The 21,888-nt window shown below is 34.8% G+C and overlaps 1 protein-coding gene across 1 annotated transcript in view; it reads right to left on the bottom strand.

The window, feature by feature from the left end:
- Positions 1–5,277: 5,277 nt before the first annotated feature.
- GABRG1 (gamma-aminobutyric acid type A receptor subunit gamma1) overlaps positions 5,278–21,888 on the bottom strand; it is a 70,198-nt gene continuing 53,587 nt past the window's right edge. Inside the window, exons 8-9 of the mRNA XM_058722708.1 lie at positions 19,598–19,809; positions 5,278–9,007 (exon numbers count right to left, since the gene is read on the bottom strand). Of these exons, the coding sequence (XP_058578691.1) occupies positions 8,738–9,007; positions 19,598–19,809 (482 nt within the window). The 3' untranslated portion in view covers positions 5,278–8,737. The remainder of the gene's footprint in view (positions 9,008–19,597; positions 19,810–21,888) is intronic.

Below are 21,888 nucleotides of genomic sequence, written 5' to 3'. Positions count from 1 at the left end.
CTTTAGGGCTTGGGGGCGGGGGGGTGGTATATGGAGCCTGGCTGCCTAGAGAGACAGTTTTGTAGTGTGATACAGAGAACAGGCTGGGACACCTGGGTTTAATCCTGTTTGTACTACTCATTTTCTCTGTGTCTTTGGGCAAGTATCTCAACCACCCTGTGCCTCAGCTTCCCTTTGTGTAAATTGGGGATAATAATACTAGCTACTTCTTAGGATGTTTTAAGGATTAGGCTAGTTATTATGAAGAAAGTTCTTCGGATAATACCAAGTAAATATTATGTGCTAACTATAATTACTTTTCTTACTGTCATGATATTTGTTATTGCACACTCATTTTTTATTCTCAGAAGCCATTCTGTCTCATAAGTCATGATAAAAAAAACATGGCTCTTAGTCCCGCCATAGTTATTCAACGGGCCACCTGCAATTTCCTATATTGATTATTTGTCAAAAGTGGTTACATTAGAATTGAACTATATGGTGTGCTCATGTTGAATCACAGATATTCAATTGTGAGAGCAGCCAATACTGTCAATACATTTTAAACTTGCACACTCATGCATGATTGAATTTTTGTAAATAATTCTATGCACAGAGTAAAAGCTCAGCATATATTATTTTCTTCTGCTTTATAACAACTATCAAAGTCAGAAAGTATGTCACTTCATTGTAATCTTAGCAAGAAAGGAGGAAGTAGGAATATCCAGATCTAGTTGTTCTTAGTCCAGCTTCTCTTTCTCCATTCAAACTGTCAAGAAAAAAAAAATGTACAATGGAGACAAAAAATAAAAAAAAAAGAAGACATTATTATTGGAACTTGGGCAACAAATGAAAATTTAAAAAATCTAGCAAAATAGTCCTTGGTTCTTAGAGCAAATATATACTTAGATATTTACTGCAACAATGTGCCAAAAATTTTACATGGCAATATCATAGAAAATGGAGCCAGAGAGACAGAGAAGCTTCCTGGATGCATGAGTCTAGCTTGCCAAGACATCCTGACCCAATCATGGCTGCTGACCCTGCAGTGGGAAGCACAGACCTCAGAATTGCCTGGGGTGCCTCTACCTGTTATTTTCCAGGTAGAGAGAAAATAAATATTAATTTCTTAATATTAATATATAAGGTGTATTAATTGTAATCAATTCAGAATCTCCCAGTTGTGTCCTCAAATGTTATTCTTGGTATTTTCCATATTCCCTTTAAATCTCTCTAGCCTTCTGCTGTCTGCTCTGTATCCCAGAAAACTGACCTGTAAGGATGATACCAAAATCGCCCTTGACCCCTGGCTTCTAGTAGGGTTTGCCAATGATGAACACTAGCAGAAAATCAGAGGGAAGAGATGCCATGAGATTTTTATTCTACAAGTTCCCTCCAGCAAAGATGCCATGAGTTGTCAGTGTCCTTCAGCTGAAGGTCACAATGCCTGTCAAATGTCTTTTGGCCCACAGATATTTCTTTCTAGCTTCCTGCCTTTTCCCCTACTGTTGGTCCTTTAGCACCAGCTCCTCCTTCTATAATTAGTTTCAGGATTCTAGAAGATGCTTGGGAACTTTTCTAATACTTGTCCATACTTTCATAAATTATCCTTTTATTAAATCCTCCTCACATGACACAACTCCAATATCTCATTATTCTCTTTTTGGGACCATAATGAAAAAAACACATCAAAAACACTGAGGTGGAAATACATTTTCCTACAAAAAGAGAGACAGAGTTAAGGAAGATGGGTGAGATTATGCATGCTGTACAAATGTTTCAATTTCTTTTACAATATTTCTTAAATATTGTATTTATTCTTAAAATAAATATTCTTACATTTCTTAAAATTTGGAATTTACATTGTAACACAGAATTTATAAGAAAAAGGCTTGAACTTGATGTGTGTTATTGACTAGATCTCCCACAGTGTCTGGTTCGCTGTTGTTTTGTTTGCCAAATGGAGTGCTTACTATTGGTCTCTCATATCCCATAGACTTTGCTAATGGTCAGCTGAGATCATTAATATAAAGAAGCTTGTGCAGTAAAGCAGTAGGCTAATATTAATTATTCATATTAGTGCAAAGTGAGGTTGTCAAAATGTTTACTATGAGTAATCATTTAAAAAGACAAATCAGAATGAAGAAATGTTGGCACAATAATTTGAAGGTTAGAAGCTAAAAAATAATTAAAAATCTCAATCTTAGTATGAATATAAGAAAACTTTAGTGGTGTACTTGAAACAATATTAAGAATTTGGTTTATGGTAAATGTTGAGTATGTCAACATGTAGTAGGTTACTAAAGTTTCTTATCTTAAGGTTTCTTATAGTATTATCTTAAAGAAGCTTTCCTATTTTATTCAGAATGTGCACTTTTTAACAAACTACTCCTTGTGACTATTTGAAATGTAAATTTTAATAATTGAAGTGCACATCCTGAAATGTGGAGGGAAAGTACATGAGTAATGTGCAAAGTAAATTAAATATTTATTCCAGTGAAATTATTCAGAAGGGCTTCTTAGATTTTTAATACTGTGAAAAATGTTAAAAGCAAGATTTTATATTGACACAAACAATTTTAATGAGGAAACATACTTCATGTTGTCTCAAGAGGGAAAATATTAAAATTACTTTAAGATTTGCATTTATCACTTTTCTTTTACTTAAAGCATCTTGTGTCAATTTTAGCGGAAACAGCAATCTTCTTTCTAGATTAATCTACTTTATCTGTTTCAAATAACATTGACACAATTATGAGGAAGCATGTATTTCCATTAATAAAACAGATTTACAACATTTTTTTTTACAAATTCTAAATAAGAGAACATAGCTTCGATTAGTGTCTCTTTGAGAGGAGCTGAAACTTTAAAGTGCACTGGAGGGCGATTAATTGCATTTATTTCCCATAAAACTCTTTTCAGCCAAGACTATTTTCCTTTAAAATTAAAATTAAAAAGAAAATTAAGAAAAGGCCTTTTTTAAAATGTGGTCCTTTTTTAAATGCCTCAAGTAAAGTTATTCAAAAATACAAGTTGGCCAACCTTCTCTGTAAAGTGCCAGAGAAAAATATTTACACTATATGGGCCACTTGGTTTCTGTTACAGCTACCTACCTCTGCTATTACAGTGCAAATGTAACCGTAGACGATATGTACACGGATGGGAAAGGCTGTGTTCAAATCACCAGTGCTGTGACCATCGTCTGCCAACTCCTTTTCTAAAAAGTCAGTACTCTGTATTATAGTTGACTGGATGGCCGGAGACTTTTTCAGAACACTTTCAGTACATATTTCAAACATTTCAGCCGAAATGAAGTTTACATTAGAAATAACAAATAAGCTGATGAAGATCATGCTCCTACTAAATTATAGGGTATTTCTGTGCTTTGAAGAGGTGAGCGGCTGTGCTTTAGATCTAAACTCCTCTTTGGAGAAGGAAACCCGCTATAGTGTTGGAATATGAACAACCATTTTGTCATCAGAGTAGTTCCATGTAATTGAAAGATAAAGGTCCCTGAATTTAACTTCAGGTTACAGTATGAATCTAATATTCTTAGCTTGTTTTTCCCATCTATGAAATAGAGCTCTTCGCTGTGAATACTATATTATTAATATATAATGCTTGAAGTTCCAGACAATGGCAGGTGCTCAGGTAACATTAAATCGTCCTCCATCTTTGGGCACCTGTTGGGATGAGCACCGGGTGTTGTATGGAAACCAATTTGACAATAAATTTAATATTTAAAGTAAAATAAAATAAAATAAAATTTAAATAACAGAAAAGAAGCTTTAAAAAAAGTCCTTCTCCATCTTCTTCAGCATTTTATGGAAACAACATTGGCCTTGAAGGAAGACTCATAAAAAAAATCTTCAAAAAAAAAAAAAAAAGTACTGGACCATGGTGGCAGAGAACAGAGGACTGCAAGATGCAGCAGGAAATACCCGCTTTGCTGATTTTCTGGCTTTTAATTTTCCTGCACTATTTCCTCAAATAACATAAGACATTTTCATAACATGGGGTATTTGGAAAGGCCTGGGTATCAATCCATGCAATATATATTGCTCTCACTGACTCACCTGGGGAAGCATATCAGGCAGTTCATATTAGGGTGAAGTCACAAGTTGTTTAGAAGAATCCAGAAATTCATAGCCTTTGCAGTGAAAAGCATGCATAAATACGAGCTCTCCTTATCTACTTTTTTAAAGTTCAATTCATTTTCAGAACTCTCTATCAAAGGGAAACCCTTACATTTAATTTCCTAATTGGAAAAATATGAAACAACATTGATCAGAAATTAATTTCATTGCTAAAGTCATGATTATATACTATAAAACAATAAAGGGATGTATCTATATGAAAACTATTTTTATAAAACACATTTTAAGAGAAAGTAACTTTTTTTTATTACAAGTTACTGACTTTTTTTTGCGCTTAGGATCATGAAACCACACAATACTTTGAAAAGTTGAGATAACTTTGCCTTACACTCACAAAATGCTCCCCAAAATGATAAAGCAGAGACAGACAACAGGAGCCATTACAACCACAAGCCATAAAACTTTTATTGTATGGAGTGACTGCATACACTTAATGGATTCAAATAGCTGTTATTACAGGAACTTACTGAAATCCAAACTATTTCCATTTAGGTCAGCCATGTCTGTAAATCTGTTAATTAGTCCTTTCTGCTTAATTGCATTATAATTATCACAGGCTTATCTTAACTATTCACATTCACACTATTCATGGTCCAGGTACATGTCATTGTCCAACAATAAAAATGTATTTATTCATTTTGAGACAAATATTTCAGAAATTGAGAATACAAATCAACTTCCTGGATTTGTCTGGTCCCACAGCAGCCTAGTTCTATTCCCCGTTTTCCTCCATTCTTTGTCCAAATACATTTTTTTTCCTCAGAAAGAAGAGAAAATTATCTGAAGAGAAATCCCTTTTAATGAGAAACAGATTTAAATAATAACAATAGTAATAAATCTTAGTAGACCTTCTTTGTGATATGTACGTCAGGAGATTATTCTTGTTCTTCATCCCTAATATGGTAAAAACATAGATCAATAGGAAAAAATGACATTTGATTAAAATGTTTAAAGTAACAGCAAACAAGATTGTAATGCATCCTTGTAGTGATTTAGTATTTATTTACATACAATTCCGTACTCTTCAATACAGGACCCCTGCTCCCCTCACACACACACACACACACACACACACACACACACACACACGGTGTCACTGTTAATGTTGCCTGTTAATTACAGCTTCATGTCTCCATTTGTCCTTTCTTAGGGGCTATCTTCCCCCTCCTCCCCTGAATGTCTATCCCTGCAGTACTAACCTTCATCCTCCCTCACCTCATGTTTTATAGTTGCTTTAGAACTGGCTTTGGCTTTTCCTACTCCAAACATCAGACCCTGGTAAGATGAAACTTCTGCAGTATTAATACTGTCTCTTGTACTTGGGTATCTTTGTGAACTCTCCATGAATTTAGAATGTCATGCAGCCTCCTGAGATTTGTATTCTTGCCCCTTTACCATAGGGCCCGACCTAGCTTTGTAGCCTCATCTTTAATTGTCTACGTATGCATCTTAACTTTCAATGAAAATAAGTTTTAATTGAGTTGGTTACTCAACTGGAGAGTGTGATCTCTAGTTACCCATACCTACTGACATAGTGAATTCGCAAGCTCCCATCTCTAGAAAGTTTCCCAGTTACCCTCCCCCCTTAAATTATATAACTAATCCTCTCATGTATGTTTCTTGGTAGTTCATCTTTATACCTTCCCCATTGTATTTAAATCAGGACCTTGTCAATAGAAAGTGCTGCATAAACATTTTGAATTAGGTTATGTCACTTCTAAAATGCAAACACAAAAGAGGCACAACTGACCTTGTATTTACTAGAACCATGTCAATTGTGTCTGAAAACTCCATCTGGAATGCTTTTGACGGTGATTTGGTAATGGTTTCTGTGACTTTACAGTGGCTTGTCAAGGGTTCCATAACAGTCAACAATATTGACTTGGAATACAATTTCACATTTTACAATTATGGGCCCCTTGATGTGAGAGTACTATCGATCATTCTTCTTCTTCTTTTTTTTTAATGTTTATTTATCTTTGAGAGAGAGGCAGAGTGCAAGCAGGCAAGGGGCAGAGAGAGAGGAAGACACAAAATCCGAAGCAGGCTCTAGGCTGTCAGATCAGAGCCCAATGCAGGTCTCAAAACTCAGGAATTGTGAGATCATGACCTGAGCTGAAGTCTGACGCTTAACTGACTGAGCCACCCAGGAGCCCCCGAAAATTGTTTTTCAAGATTGTCAAACTTCCTGGAGGAAGAGACCATCAGGAATTAGACTGCATTCCCTTTGAAAATAAGTTTGTCCCGAATTCTTGTAAAAAGAGACTAGCTGCATCTTCCCCTTTTTATTCTCATTTTTAGAAATGCCAAGATTTGTACACCTCTCTTTCTGATCTACATGTTTAAATCAAACTGCTCAAAATGCCACTTGCTTTGAAAGCAAAGTACTTGTTTCCATGACATATACAATGAATGTATATAGTAAAGCATCTTTCATATTTTCATCAATTTTATTTCCGCTTCTTAATATTGCCAACATTTAAAGCCAAGTTCATGGAACACCAATGAGAACATCCAAGCTATTTATATTAAGCATTTTAAAGTATTTTAAAATACAATCATGCTCAGATAGAGTTGAGAAATCCCAGAATTAAAATTGCCTTCATGAAAATGAACAGGTTATAGCTTAATACACGGAAATAGCCATAGTACATTTTAGTGAAGTGTTTTATTCTCCATGGATACTTCATTTTTCATTTATCCATAAATGAATGTTCACATTAAGAATATCCATCAATACTCAATGTTATAAAAATGAATGCGTGAATAATTTGTACGTGAATATATACATGGCCAAAGTTTAATTTGGCTCTCCATTCAAAAAAAGTAGTGTCGGTGGATATTTTGGGCATTATCAGTCAATTCATGCTTACTTTTTTTTCAGAGGTTTATAATCAAAGTAAAAAAAAAATCTGATTTAGCTAAGGAACACACAATGAAATGTATTTAGATTAAAAAAAAACTATTCTAAAAAGATAAGCATAACCATGTCAAAGCCTCACTCATGTATTCACTAACCAGTTGGGGGAATTACTGTACTAAAAACTAGTGTCAAATGCACAGGTGTGAGCTTCCTCCACATTCCGTAGGCTAGGCTTTGATCACAGCACTCTTTATCCTCATACTTGCTCCTGGCAATGGAATCTATTTTTAAAGGTTATTGCCAAGATCACTTTGGTGATTTCCCCCAAAATTAGATGAATGAGTATGGAGTTCTTAATAAACAACTGATATGCCGAACTATTTACAAGAACGTAATGATTAAAGCCTAAATTTAACTCTCCTCTTCATGAAAGAGGCATTTGGGAAACTATTAACCAACAGGTTTTACACTACAGTGAGGCTTTCTCTGCTTTTATGTCTAAGAAGTTAGAGGGCTCCCGCACTCATGTTCCTTAGAGATGCCTATAATAGAATTTTACTTTTAACGTGATTTTTGAGCCTGCTTTCATTTTTTAAAAAAGAGAACATCATTACAATTTATAACAAAGATGTAAAACTGACAGGAGCCAAACGTAGGAGCTGGAAAAGACAATATATGACACGCACCTAAAACTATATTTCTAGAATGTTTTTAGTCCGGCAATTATTAATGATACATATTTAAGCCCATATCCTCAATATGAACTGTTACTCACTTTGTTACATAATAATTCTTTATCCACAATAAGTATATACAAGCACTATTCTTCAACGTTTTGTTAATTTAGAGAATGTATGCTTTTGTAGAGCATAAAGAAAAAAATCAATTCTTTCTGTATTTAATTTCAGTCTTGGTAGATCCAAACATTTCTGTGTTAACTTCTTCATACTTCATAAATGCTGTGAGGCAGAGAATAAAATGATAAGTGTAACATTTTATTTTCCCCTTGTATTTAAAAGAAATGACCTTGGTGGTTCCCATCCTAGTTGGTAAATCACCAAAACTAAATGTAACTAGAGTTCTATTTAATATTGTGTCAGGAAATGGACTTGACTAAAATACAGATTAAAAACTGGTCTTATAATAAGGTAAAAACTGGCCTTTTCTTCTAACTTAATTTGTTCTTGGGAGTAAAACATCTGGATAGAAATGCCAGGAAATCATGGTTTTCACTAGCTCTATTGCAAACAGGGCATACAAATAAAAAGTAAGAGAAAAATCAAAATAACAATATTTTCCAAGCAAAAAATTACTATATAAATATTAGGCATGAGATTATGCTCCCATTACAAAAAGGGACAGATTATATTTAAATATAATATTATTAAAATAATTAAAGTAATCCATCTTTAAAATATGAACCACAGAACTTAACAAATTCAAAATCCTAATGGGATATAAGTAAAATAAATAAGATTAAAGTAAAAATATATAATAGTATTTTATATACTGAATTTTGCAACTAATCTATTTTACATACATTTAAGTAAATTAATATGAAAGCTGCTACTTTATTTACCTTTGAAGCCATAGAATGGTTCGATAGTTTTACATTTTAATAGTTTTAATTTTACATTGGTTTTCTGCATTTTAAATTTAAAACTTCCTGTTACTGAAGTGCAGTAAATTTTATCGGATTTAGTTAAACTTCTTATGATTTTTGCCTAGTGAACAGAATTTATAAATAAAGGTAGCCAACCCAATAAACCAAATTGAATAGGGCAAAAGCTGTTGGGAAAAATATTCGAGAATAGGAGTCAATTTTGGCAATGCGTATGTGTATCCTTCCTTCCCTCCATGATCCTGTTCTGCAGTCTTCAAAGCAGCAGAAGAAACTGGCACAATCTTTGCCCTCCAAACACTGGTACCCATAATCCTCTTCTCCATGTGGCAGAGAAATGCTATTCATTGGAATCAGAGTGGATCCAGGATGGAGTCCAGGGGACATCTGAGTAAAATAATAAATGAGCTTTTCAGAAAAAAAAATCTCATAAAGAAAGATCAGTATGGCTCCTCAAGGCAAACTCTGCGATAAAAATAATCTTAGTTTTTAGAAATCAGAGAGGTGTTCAATCCTAATGCGTTTTTAGGTTATAACTTACTTTGTAACACATAACTTCATATTATTACACATTCCAAAGACCTTTCAGGGAAAAAAACGCTCAAATGTGGAATATATTGTATACCTTTAGAAAACTGGCCCACCAAAATATGGTTAACCATGAATCTAATTCTAAAACAAAAATATATATTTTACACTAAAACATTTATAATTCTCTAAGTGTCTGTTTGCTACTATTATATTACATAATTTATTTATTTTGGTGATAATGAGAGCAAATAGCAAAGATGGAATTTTGATAATGCAGAAAAGCTTTGAAGAACTGTGAATGAATAAAAAAAAGGCATGGATAGGGTTTGTAGTAGAGGATAAGTGCAAGGCATCATATTTGGAAGAGACAACATGCAGGAGTTAAAAACTCAGGTTTTTGTTTGAGAACAACTGTGTCCAAAATTTGGTACATTCTACCAATATAGCTAGCCTCATAGTTGGAATTATATCAGCACCTGATTTTTGTGATGGCTGTGATGAGTATATTACATGACTTATTTAAATGATAAGTGCTCCATCTTGCCCACTTATAGCAGCTACTTTTATCAGGATCATGTGGGACCCATATGAAACTAATTTTTTATGATACCAGGTTCTGAATAATACTTATATAATAAAAAAATTTTTAATATTTTAAAATCAAGCAAGTCCAGGATACTGTGAGACATTAAAGCAATCACGTTGGAGTCAGACAGGTTAGGTCAACAATTCCATTTCTGCCCAGCAGAGTTATGTCACCTCGAACAGGAATTGTTAGTGCTCTTCCTTCTGTCTCCGTGTCTTCTGTACAAAAGTCACAGTAATACACAGATCCATTTGGTGATTAAATGAGATGATGTGCATAAAGCACAAAGCAAAATATGAAACATACAAGTATTCAGCTGCCAATAGGTAATCTTGTTGCCATTGCTAGTGTTGATGCCTGTGGGAGATACATCACAATTTGGTATAAAAGACGTGCTAAGCAACAATAACAGTAACAATAACAACATGGACCTTATAAAAAATGTTACTGGAGGGGCACCTGGATGGCTCAGTCAGTTGAGCTTCTGACTTTGGCTCAGGTCATGATCTCCTGGTTTGTGAGTTTGAGCCCCCAATAGGTTCTGTGCTGACAGCTCAGAGCCTAGACCCTGCTTTGGATTCTGTGTCTCCCCTTCTCTCTGCCCCTCCCCTGCTCATGCTCTTTCTCTCTCTGCCTCTCAATAATAAATAAATGTCAAAAAAAAATTTTTAATGTTACTGGAAAAAAAATTAATGAACCCTTGAATAAAACAGCAATTAAAATATTAATGAAGATTCCAGTTTTCATAACTCTTCCTTCAGAACTTCTCCATATTTAGGGATTATCTTAAAATGCGAATCCTACGACTTGTAAGAATCATTGATTTTATTACCTAAACACTAAATACAATGCTGAGATCACAAAAATTATTTTAACCTGATCCTAAATTCTTCCTAATGAAAATGTTTACATTTTTTCATCCTGCATTTTGAAAGAGACAAATCTCAAAGCCTTGAATATTAAATATTGTATGGAAAAGATTTTAAAAATTAAACAAAAGAGAATTTTAAAAAATTTGGACCTATACTAAAATCCATTTTATTTCAACAGAAACATAGAAACCAAACTACTAAATGTTAAAATTCAGTAGATGTAAAAAGTAGCAAATAATTACATAGAGTGATATTTTAAAAAGATAAATGCAGGGGCGCCTGGGTGGCGCAGTCGGTTAAGCGTCCGACTTCAGCCAGGTCACGATCTCGCGGTCCGTGAGTTCGAGCCCCGCGTCAGGCTTTGGGCTGATGGCTCAGAGCCTGGAGCCTGTTTCCGATTCTGTGTCTCCCTCTCTCTCTGCCCCTCCCCCGTTCATGCTATGTCTCTCTCTGTCCCAAAAATAAATAAAAAACGTTGAAAAAAAAAATAAAATAAAATAAAAAAAAAAATAAAAAGATAAATGCATCACACAAGTCATAATATTAGAAACAAAATGTGCAGCCTAAAGATAAAGAGCAATGCCCTAAACACAAATCAATTCATGACTCCACTTGCCTGGATGTATCATAAAAAGCAGAAGTAGTATATTATTAAATGTTAATGACATATCTTTTCAGGTTGACACTTGGGGATACTTGAATAAGACTCTGAAACTTTAATGGAGCACTAAAATTATGTACAAAATGAGGCAAATTGGTATTCATTTCTTTGTCACTTAGCACTTACATAACATATGTTCAAGTGCTAATCAGAGTGGAAAGTGATTAAAATACAAGTTTGTTTGGGGCACCTGGGCAGTTCGGGAGTTCGAGCCCCGCGTCAGGTTCTGTTCTGACAGCTTGGAGCCTGGAGCCTGCTTTGGATTCTGTGTCTCCCTCTCTCTCTGCCCTTCCCCTGCCCACGCTCTGTCTCTCAAAATAAATAAATAAATAAATAAATAAATAAATAAATAAATAAATAGATAGATATGTTAAAACATTAAATACAACTTCGTTAACAGGCAATTTCAAGGTTATATGGCACAAAACACATTCCAAATATCCCTCAGCACTGCCATAAATAGGAAGATGGTGTGTTTGTTAGAAGATATCAGTTGTGTATGAGGGGATGATTAAACATTAAAGTGCACAAAGGTGGAGAAAAACTGTAAGTGGTTCATTTTAAAAATGGACTAATCTGTAGTGTTCAAAATCATGGAGAGCTTCTATTGCAGTGACACTTTAAATGGACAATTTTCCAGTTTCCTGCTGTCCCTCAAAACACCACAAGTCCATAAACTGAAAGAAGCTACACTTTAATGAATGATGGATGTGAACAGAAATATATTTTATATGTGCTGAGAAAAATATCCCAAGAGCTGACACAGTAGCAATAAAATAAAATATTTTGACACACAGATTGTGACCTGGAAACCACTAAAAAATTAATCAGTAGAATATGCACATTCCAAACCTCATTTATCTGAAGTGCAACTTTATTACCCATCTTATAATTTCTCAAGTAAAGGTCCCGTTCCCCCCCAAAATAGCAAGCATTGAAAAAATAAAAAAAAAAATAAATCAGGTAAGTGATAGAAAAATAAACTACGTAATCAAAGTTATTTTTTTACTTTAAATAATATAGTTTTGAGAATATACCATTATATTGTTATTTGAAAATGTCACTAAGAATATAGCTGAACTTAACATCACAATAAATTGATCACGGTCTCATTATTAAAGATATGTATGTCTGGTTATATATTAAGGACTACACTATGTAGATATTAATAAAGGAGATAGGTATACAAAATATATTTCAAGCATCAAGACACATTAATGTCAAATAAATATTATTAAGTAGTAAATAAAACATTTATGTACAAATTATATTTATGTATGTTTATATATTATTATTTGTATCATACACTAACATCATTAATGTTATTAAATATCAATTACGTGAATATGAAATATTATTAGGTCATGTTATCAATATTATGAAACACTAATATTACTGTCCTTAATCTCCCATTTAAAACTTTACATGCGAGAATGCCAGCCTGAGCACAGGTTTTCTCAAGACACTGTACTTTCATAAAATCCATTTCAAAACCTACAAAAATCCACATCAGTGTTAACAACAGACGTGAGATGGATCTTAGTGATGCTGAGTGGTCAATCAGCATGTCAGAGTTTGTGCTGTTCCTGAAAGACAAAGAACAGGTGAAAACAAGCCAACAAGCGAAGTGGACCAAAGGAAGTCACATTTTGGAAGAGGCTCAGGAAATGGAAGCATGAGGGGAAGAGCTGTTCTTCCCATCAAAGCTCCAGAGATGCTACTCTAAAGCAGGAAGAATGGGAATGATAAAACAGGATGGAAAACATGGCTTTTGTGAAATGTCCATCTCCGGAATAGCTACCGCGGTCTGAACCATCACTCATCCACGCATGTAGAAAGTAGAGATGCTGACAGGTTGATGTCTGCTCACGTTTAGAACCTTGAAACTTCGACCATCAGATCATCCCATGCCACTCCACGGAGGATTAGGGCTCCTGAAGTTGGTATTGGAATGTCCTAGTAAAACCCTCATCATCATCGTTTAGAGTGTATGTGTGCATGTTTGGAAGCACCAAGATGTCGCGGTCCCCATCCCCACCCCCACCACGGAAGTGAAATCTGACACTTTGAAATTCAAGAGTGGCATGCCAAGCTTGCAGGGCCTATTGGAGAAAAATCGCCAAGAACTTCCGAGGTGAACTTTCAAGGTACTAACACTACAAAAGAAAAACATGGAGATGAACAGCTAGAATTACTGATTCTAATAATTCAGGAAACATAAGAGAATATTAACCTTTGTAATTAGTTCACTCAGAAATACTTAAAGAGATAAGTTGTATCCATTTAAGGAAAACAGGATAGAGAACAGTTAGAAAATAAAAGCTCTCGGAAATTAAGGAAAACATTGTAAATTCAGGAAAAAAAATCAAAACATTGTGAAATAAAATCTTAAGGAAGTTGCCCACAATATACAGACAAAGAATGTATCAATAACAAATAGGATAGTAAAAAATAGGATAAAAAAAGAATATCTGCAACACATGGATAATTAACCTAGGAGGCCTACAGGTATCTAATAAGAATTCTATGAGGAATTTAGGAGAAAACAGAAAATAATTGAAATAAAGAATCAAGGAAATTCTCAGAAATAGAAGATAGGAATATTAAGTAATGAAATGAATGAGGTAAAAAAAAACAGAGAGTGTACTGGCCCTCAGAAATGTTAACACCACGGAAAAAGAGATGAGATGAAAATTTTCAGGTCAGAAAGAGAAAGATTTACTATCAAAAATAATAATCAGATTGGCATTATAATTAGTGATAATGAATTAAGAGGTAGATATTTAAGTGTATTATTTGAAATTTGAAAAGTAATCAACAATAGTTATTAAAGGGAAGATAAAATATTAAAGGAAAGCATAAGACAGAGATGGTGGGAAAGCTATATTTTTCTTTTATACCAAAGAGTCACAACTTTAATAAACTTGGTACCTTAAGAATCGGATATATAATGGAAACAATCATCAGAGGAAAGTAAGAGCAAAATGATAAAATGTGGTTAATTCTAAAGACTAGGAGCAAATGTTCACGGTACAGAATTTTATTCTTCACTTGTACATTTTATACTTCTTGACTTGTTCAACTGTGCACTTATTATTAAACTTAACTTTTTAAGTTTATTTTTTGAGAGAGAGAGAGAGAGAAAGAGCATGTGCACGCACGAGTGGGTAAGGGACGGAGAGAAAGGGAGAGAGAGAATCGCAAGCAGGCTCTGTGCTGACAGCATGGCGCTCCATCCCATGGACAGTGAGATCATGATCTGAGCCGAAGTCAAGAGTTCCATGTTTAATTGACTGAGCCACCCAGGCACTCCTAAAATTAATTTTTTCAATGAGATTTTTTTTTACTTGGGACTAATCTGGTCCCTTTCAGCTATAATAATCTATGATGGTTTAAGTTGGTAGAGAAATATTAGTGTTATTTGGAAATCAAGGTTAAAAAAACAAAGAGCCACTGTTGTTGGTATTTATATACCTCCCGAGGATCTTTATACGACCATTGTCACAGCTGATATTAAATGGCTATGCCGTCTGTTGACAACATCCCACACCTACTGACACCTTACAGTTATTTAAATAACCTTGTATTTCACATCTCATCAATATCAAATGATCTCTCCTAGAGGCTTTGCCAAATGCCATTAAGGGAAAGATTTATAATTTGTGAAACTGCGTATTTATATGGCTTTTATTTCAGTATTCTCAAAGGTAGATGAATGTTTATTTATATAGATATGCATTAACTGAAAATAAGATCATTTATTTGAAGAGAAGGAACTGAGGGGTGGGGATTATGGGCAAAACAAACAAAAACTTTCCCACACATTATCTTCACTCTAATATCCTGGGTCCTGCTGTCTGTGATATATTACTTCTTGAACTATTGCAATAGTTTCCAAATTTATCTCCCTGCCTTGTTTGTCATTCAAGTGTATATTCCAGGCTACCTCTAATCGTCTTTCAGAAACATAGATACAAATATGCCAAGTTGCCTAAAAACATTCATGGCTTAACAGTCCTGACAGTACAAAATATAAATTCTTTAGCTTGGTACTGGAGACTTTCCACAACTTGGCCATATACCACTTTTCTATCCTCAACCTAGGTTATTTTCTTTCCTAAGATTCCTATTTTCTAGACCAGCACTGTCCAGTACAATTTTCTATGATGACAAAAATGTCCTGTGTCTGCACTGTTCAACATGGTACTCACTAGTCAGATGCAGCTATTGAGCACTTGAAATATGACTAATGATACTAAGATACTGAATTTTAAATTTGGGTTAATTTTAATCAATTTAAATCAACCTAGCGATATATGGCCAATGGCTACTGCACTGGACAATACAGCTTGGAACATATATCAGTCTATCTATATCTTATTCTCATAAGTCTCATAAGTCTATCTATATCTTATTCTCACGTAAGACTCAGCTTGGCTCACATGGTTCTTTCTCTATCTTAAATATTCTTCCTAATTTGTTCTCCTGAACTTTGTAACTTACTCTGGAAAGAACAAATTCGATGATATCACACTTCCTATGAATTTTTCTCTGTCAAATCCCCTTTGAAAGCATTACTTTACAACTTTCTGAGTGAGTTATTTACACCTGAAATGAAAGGAAACCACCCACTCCATCGTGACTCACATTAACATAACCTCCTCTCGGCACTGTGTGCTGAAGTCAGTGTTTCACAGACCACATCACCTGGTGTTTCTGGACTTCCTCAATGCGAGGGATAAACCACATAGGTCAGGCTTCATTGTACTTGTCTCTATTTCAATATGAACATTTCCTTTAAAATATGCTAATATATATTTACTATAGAAAACACTGCTTCTGAAAAAGTATTTGAACCCAGTCTTCTGAGCTAATTCTCTTATTATCTTTATTTTTATTTTTAATTTGTATTATACTTTATCTTATGTTTACATGTATATTATATTTTTCCATAATGACATTTAAGATCTATGAAAGCAAAGAACACATTCTATTGTTTTTTCTCTCCAAAGTGCCTTGTCCATGATCGGTGAAATACATTTCCATGATTGCATACTTTAACCAAGTTAAGAGATTACAAATAAGTAAGTCTCTCCTCAGATGGGTATACCAGGCTCCTGATATAGGTATAATATGGTTTTCTGAGATTTCTAATCATCCATGGGATGAATATTCTAGTTTCAACACGAACTACTCTTTAGTTAATAATGAATGGCTTACTACAATTGTATTTCTATGACCTTTACCTGTTTCGTAGAGTCTGGATTCCATGCTACAACACTCTTAACTTAGATTTTAAAAAAAAACAAAAAAACAGATGTTGACATAAACACACCTGAAGCATGTTCTTAATGAGTATGAGTAAAAACACAATAATATGTATTATATGGCATGGAAATATGGGCCAAATTAAAATGTCAATGATATTCACAATAACAAAAAATAAAGAGGAAAGAAATAGATATGGAAAGACGGAAGCAGGGGGCGGAAGAAAGGAAGGAAGATGGGAGGTAACGGGGGAGACAGAGAGAGTGAGAGAGAGAGGGGGAGAGAGAGAGAGAGAACAGAAAAAGGAAGGGAAATAGAGAAAAGGCCTAATATATCACATGGAGAGTAAGGTAAAAAGTATTTTTATTAATTTGTTTTTTTAAGAGGGTCATTGGAGCTAAAAATCTATTGTATTCAAATATTATCGCTTTTTTAAATAAATTGAAATAATCTGAGATTCTCAGTGAAGCAAAGAGACCTCAAGAAGGGGGTTTTGGTTTTGCTTAATAATAGACATGTTGATCTTTCAGTGACTCTAGTCGAGGTCTTTGGTTCTGACTTGACTGTTCCTATAAGTCATTCAGAGAACAAAAAGGGAAAAATGCTATGTTTTAAACTACTCAGAATTTTGAGTTTATGAAAGAAAGTGGGGGTATGGAAGGAAGAGAGAGAGAATCTGGGGAGGGAGAAGGAGAAGTGGGAGAAGGAGGAGGAGGGAGAGGGAAGGAGGAAGAAGAGCAAGAGGAAGGAAAAGAAAAACAGGAAGATGAGAACAGTAACAACAACGACAACAACAACAACCGAAACATTTGAAAAGGTGTAAAGCCAAGATGCTTCAAGACTTCTGGGTCTAGGTTATGCAATTTTTTGTCCTGGCTGGCAGAAGAAAGAACAGACTCCACAAAACCATTAAGTAGAGCACTCGAGACAACAAGCAAAGCTGTTTATTCTTCATGAAAGTGCAATCTGATTTACTCAATTAGCAAGACCATATGGTTGAACACAAAACCAAGCAGGGAGTCAGATTTGATTACTGATCCTGGTTTTTCAATCAAAATGCCATTTACTATTAAAAGAGCTCATAAATCACATAACTGAACAGAAAGGAGAGACTATAGAACTTTATTCTGGATAGCTCTAATAAAAATATTTTTGTACCTAGGTAGTCAACAATAGATATCAATTTAACTTTTAATGTTTGAAATTTAGTGCTTCAAAGCTCTTATTTAATTTTTATTCCTTATCTTTTCATGTTTATTATTTTGCCTCCTGGACCTGATGCTAAATTTTAAATACCCAATGTATAGATTTTTTTCCCTTAAATTCTAGAACATTGCCTAGGATATGGGTGTCCCTAACAAATATTTGGTGAATGAATTATTTTAAAAAATCATAATTTTAAAATTTGCACTCCAATGGTTAAGTTTACTGAGTGAATGTGATAGCCAAACTGATTTGCTATAGTCGTAGAGTAGCCACTTTTTGGTTGAATGTCTTTGATAATATAATAGTAGTCGCTACATTGTATATTTTTATAATGAAATTAGAGAACCTATGTGAGATTATAGATTTCCTGCCTTTTATTCAGTTTCCAAAAGTAAAATTTTCAAAGTAGTCATTGAACATAGCTATGGATGAGTAAATGATGAAATGGAAAATCCAGAGAGGATGCTTGGCTTTGATTAAAGGAAAATGGTAGAAAACCTGCATTTTTCTTTACCTAAAAATTTAGCAAATGGATATTAACATTGACATTATGGCTCCCTAATGGTTTATCCATTCAGGGGTTATATTATATCCTATGGGTAAGCTAAAATAAGTCAAATTGAGAAAGTCACAGACTAATTCTGCAATGTAGGTTATCAAATGTGTACTGCCATCAATGTGCTCCACTTTCTTGGAATATTGCAGGAAACTGAAAGCAAATACACATAGGGTTTGGTCCTTGGAGTGTAATATGAAAAGTAAAATACAATTGAAAATGATGTCAAAGTTTGATAAAGAAATTAATGAAAACTGGGAGCAGGGAAGAAAAGCATTGAATCTTAGAACTTGCTAAGTTAGGAGATAATATAAAAAACTCCGTGACTTATTATATATGCTCTATGGTAGGCTTACAAGCTTGCCATTCAGGATAGCTGTTCTCGTTAATTTAGGTATTTGGGAACAAATCCACTTTGAAAAAAAAAAAAAACATTTCCTGGAATCAGCAAAAAAGTGGCCTTTTTTTTGGTCAATACTGGAGGAACAGATGTTGACTTTTCTGAGTCCTATAAGAACAGGAAACACCAAGGAGTGATTACAAGCTTCAGCTCTGGCACCAAAAAAGACCTAGGTTTGAGTCTTGGATTCTTCAGTTCCTAAGGCGGTCTGTCCTGCAAATCGCTGCACTTGTCCTCATAGCAACATAAATGAAATCATGCACATAAAACACCTGGCATACTCAGTAAGTGCTGGATATTACTTGAAGGTTGTTACAATTGCCATTATAATAGATTATAGTTGATCATCCAATACTTAAGTATATTGAAATTAATAGAGCCACTTCTAATATATCAATTTGATGTGATGTATGTTGGGGTAGATACATGATAGGGAAGGGGGAGTAAGAGAGCACAAATATAGGCGAATCAAAAACACTTCATAGCTATGACTTTCAAACACAGCTGAATACTAATATTAAAGAGGGTTCTTTATCTCTAAAAATTAAGTAATTTTGTGGGCCACCTTTAGTTAGAAGTGAAAATCCTAACACAAAAATAGCATCAAAGAGAGATCTTAAATAATTTTGGGGGTACAAAAAATCTCCCAGTTGGGGAAAATCCACAATAAGAAACCACTCTTTACAAGAGGATTTAGAGTCTTTCCTAAGGGGCACTATCAATATACCTCTCCTGGTAGGCCATGTTAGGTACTCCGGTGTCATCTTAATGTTATTTATCTCTTGCTGGGTACTTCAAGAATCCATATTTGTCTAAGCAAGTATAACATGAGTATTCAGAACACTATCTCTATTATGATAAGTTGATGTTTATAAAATACAGATTTTTATAACATACCGAGCTCTTATTTTTTTGCTTTCTGTCTCTAGTAGTCTTTCCTTTTTTGTTGCTGGTAAAATAATGCAAGGTGCCATATTCCATTAAGGCTGCAAAAACAAAAATGAAACAAACAGAAACAAAGAGGTCCATCGCAGTCACATAAGAAACCTTAGGTAATGACTTCCTGGCGATTGTGCTCAGAGTTGTCATAGTCAGGACTGTGGTGATACCTGCGGAGGGAGGGGAAAATAGGAGATAAAAAGTAACAGACTATTTTAGTTCTGCCATCTGATTTGGCAATGCTGTAAGCGGTCACAAACAATGGAAACAAAAGGATATGATTACTCCTGATTTACACAAAAAATTACTGGTAACCATAGCTACATTATGTACAATGTGCTCTTTGTGTCTGTATGAATTTTATTTTTCTTTTTAAGCTTATTTATTTATTTTGTAGTGAGACAGTGAGTGAGAGAGGGACAGAGAGAGAAAAAGAGAGAGAATCCCAAGTGGGCTTTGTGCTGTTAGTGCAGAACGCAACTTGGGACTCGATCTCAGGAACCATGAGATTACGATGAGCAGAAATCAAGAGTCATATGCTTAGCTGACTGAGCCACCCAGGAGACCCATGTGTCTGTATGAGTTTTCCTCATCTAAATTTGTGACTGCAGATATCTGACTCCCTGTACTCATTCTTCCATTCCTCCACAGCAATAAATTCTCCAAGTTTTAGCTGGCATGTGGCTGCCTGGAAGAACTTCTTTGCCCCCTTCTCTCAGTCATGTGTGGACACAGCTGAGGAGAAGTAAGTCAAGGGTGTAAACAATGGCCAATGGATGGCATTAAAAATGCAAAAAGGGAGTCAAAAATGTCAAATTTCCAGGTATAAAGTAAGTCACGGAGATGTAATATAAAGCATGGTGATTATAGTTAGCAATACTGTGTTGTATATCTAAAAGTTGCTGAGAGTAGATCTTAAAAGTTCTCATCACAGGGGCACCTGGATGGCTCAGTCAGTTAAGCAACTCACGTTCGATTTCAGCTCACGATTTGTGAGGTCTGGCCACGCTGACACCTTGGAGCCTACTTAGAGGATTCTTTCCCTCCTCTCTGCTCCTCCTCTGCTCTCTCTCTCTCTCTCTCTCAAAATAAATAAACTTAAAAAAAATTTTCGTCACAAGAAAATACATTTTGTAACTGTATAATGATGGATGTTAACCAGACCTACAGCGGTAATCGATCTGCAATACACACAAATATTGAATCATTATGTTGTACTTCTAGAACTAATATAATGTCAATTGTATTTCAATAAAAATAAAAGATGGCATTAAAGAGATAGGAAATGCCCATCTTTCCCTCTTCCTCAGAGCTTTCTGCAGGAATACAATGGCTAGAGCACCAGCAGCCATCTTAGAACATTAGATAATCATGAGGATTAAAATCATCCACAACACAGCAAAAAACTAGAAGGAGCCTGAGCCCCTCACACTGCAATCGCCCTTCCACTACCTACCTCTGGGCTTCTCACATGAGAAACAAATCCTCTTCCACCTAATTTAAGCTATAGAGATTTGAGGTTTTCTGTCACAAACAATTAAAATTAATCCAAACTAGTACAGTGTTTTCTTACACAATAACTTGAATTAAAGTTATTTTTTAATCTCAAGTTTAAGTAAAGAATAGTAGGGGCGCCTGGGTGGCGCAGTCGGTTAAGCGTCCGACTTCAGCCAGGTCACGATCTCGCGGTCCGTGAGTTCGAGCCCCGCGTCAGGCTCTGGGCTGATGGCTCGGAGCCTGGGGCCTGTTTCCGATTCTGTGTCTCCCTCTCTCTCTGCCCCTCCCCCGTTCATGCTCTGTCTCTGTCTGTCCCAAAAATAAATAAAAAAAAAACATTAAAAAAATTAAAAAAAAAAAAAAAAGAATAGTAGCAAGATTATGTCAATGGAATACCTAAAAAGCACAGAGAAAATTTTCATATTTTGAAGAATTCAGCATATAAAATTGGGATGTCACCCTGGGCCCCAGCCCTGTGTATGTATCTCTGGGAGTATCTGTTTGTTTTTAGTTATGGCTTTCTTGTGGTTCTTACCACGGCTCATCTTGGCACCCTTAACTCACAGCTGCACATACCATATCTCTTCTTACCTAAACCGCTACAATTCTCATTCTATGTCCACCAGACATGGCCCCAAATTCTGACTCTTCCTTTAGTTCTGTGACCTTAAGGAAGTTTCTTAACGTCTCTATGCCTTTCATCTAAAAAACTGGCACAGTAATATCTTACTACTTATAATGAATTTACACAT

This window comes from Neofelis nebulosa, chromosome 3 (assembly GCF_028018385.1).
Source record: "Neofelis nebulosa isolate mNeoNeb1 chromosome 3, mNeoNeb1.pri, whole genome shotgun sequence".
NCBI lineage: Eukaryota > Metazoa > Chordata > Mammalia > Carnivora > Felidae > Neofelis > Neofelis nebulosa.
The sequence above is the reverse complement of the archived record's forward strand: the minus strand, read 5'-3'. Positions and strand labels throughout refer to the sequence as shown.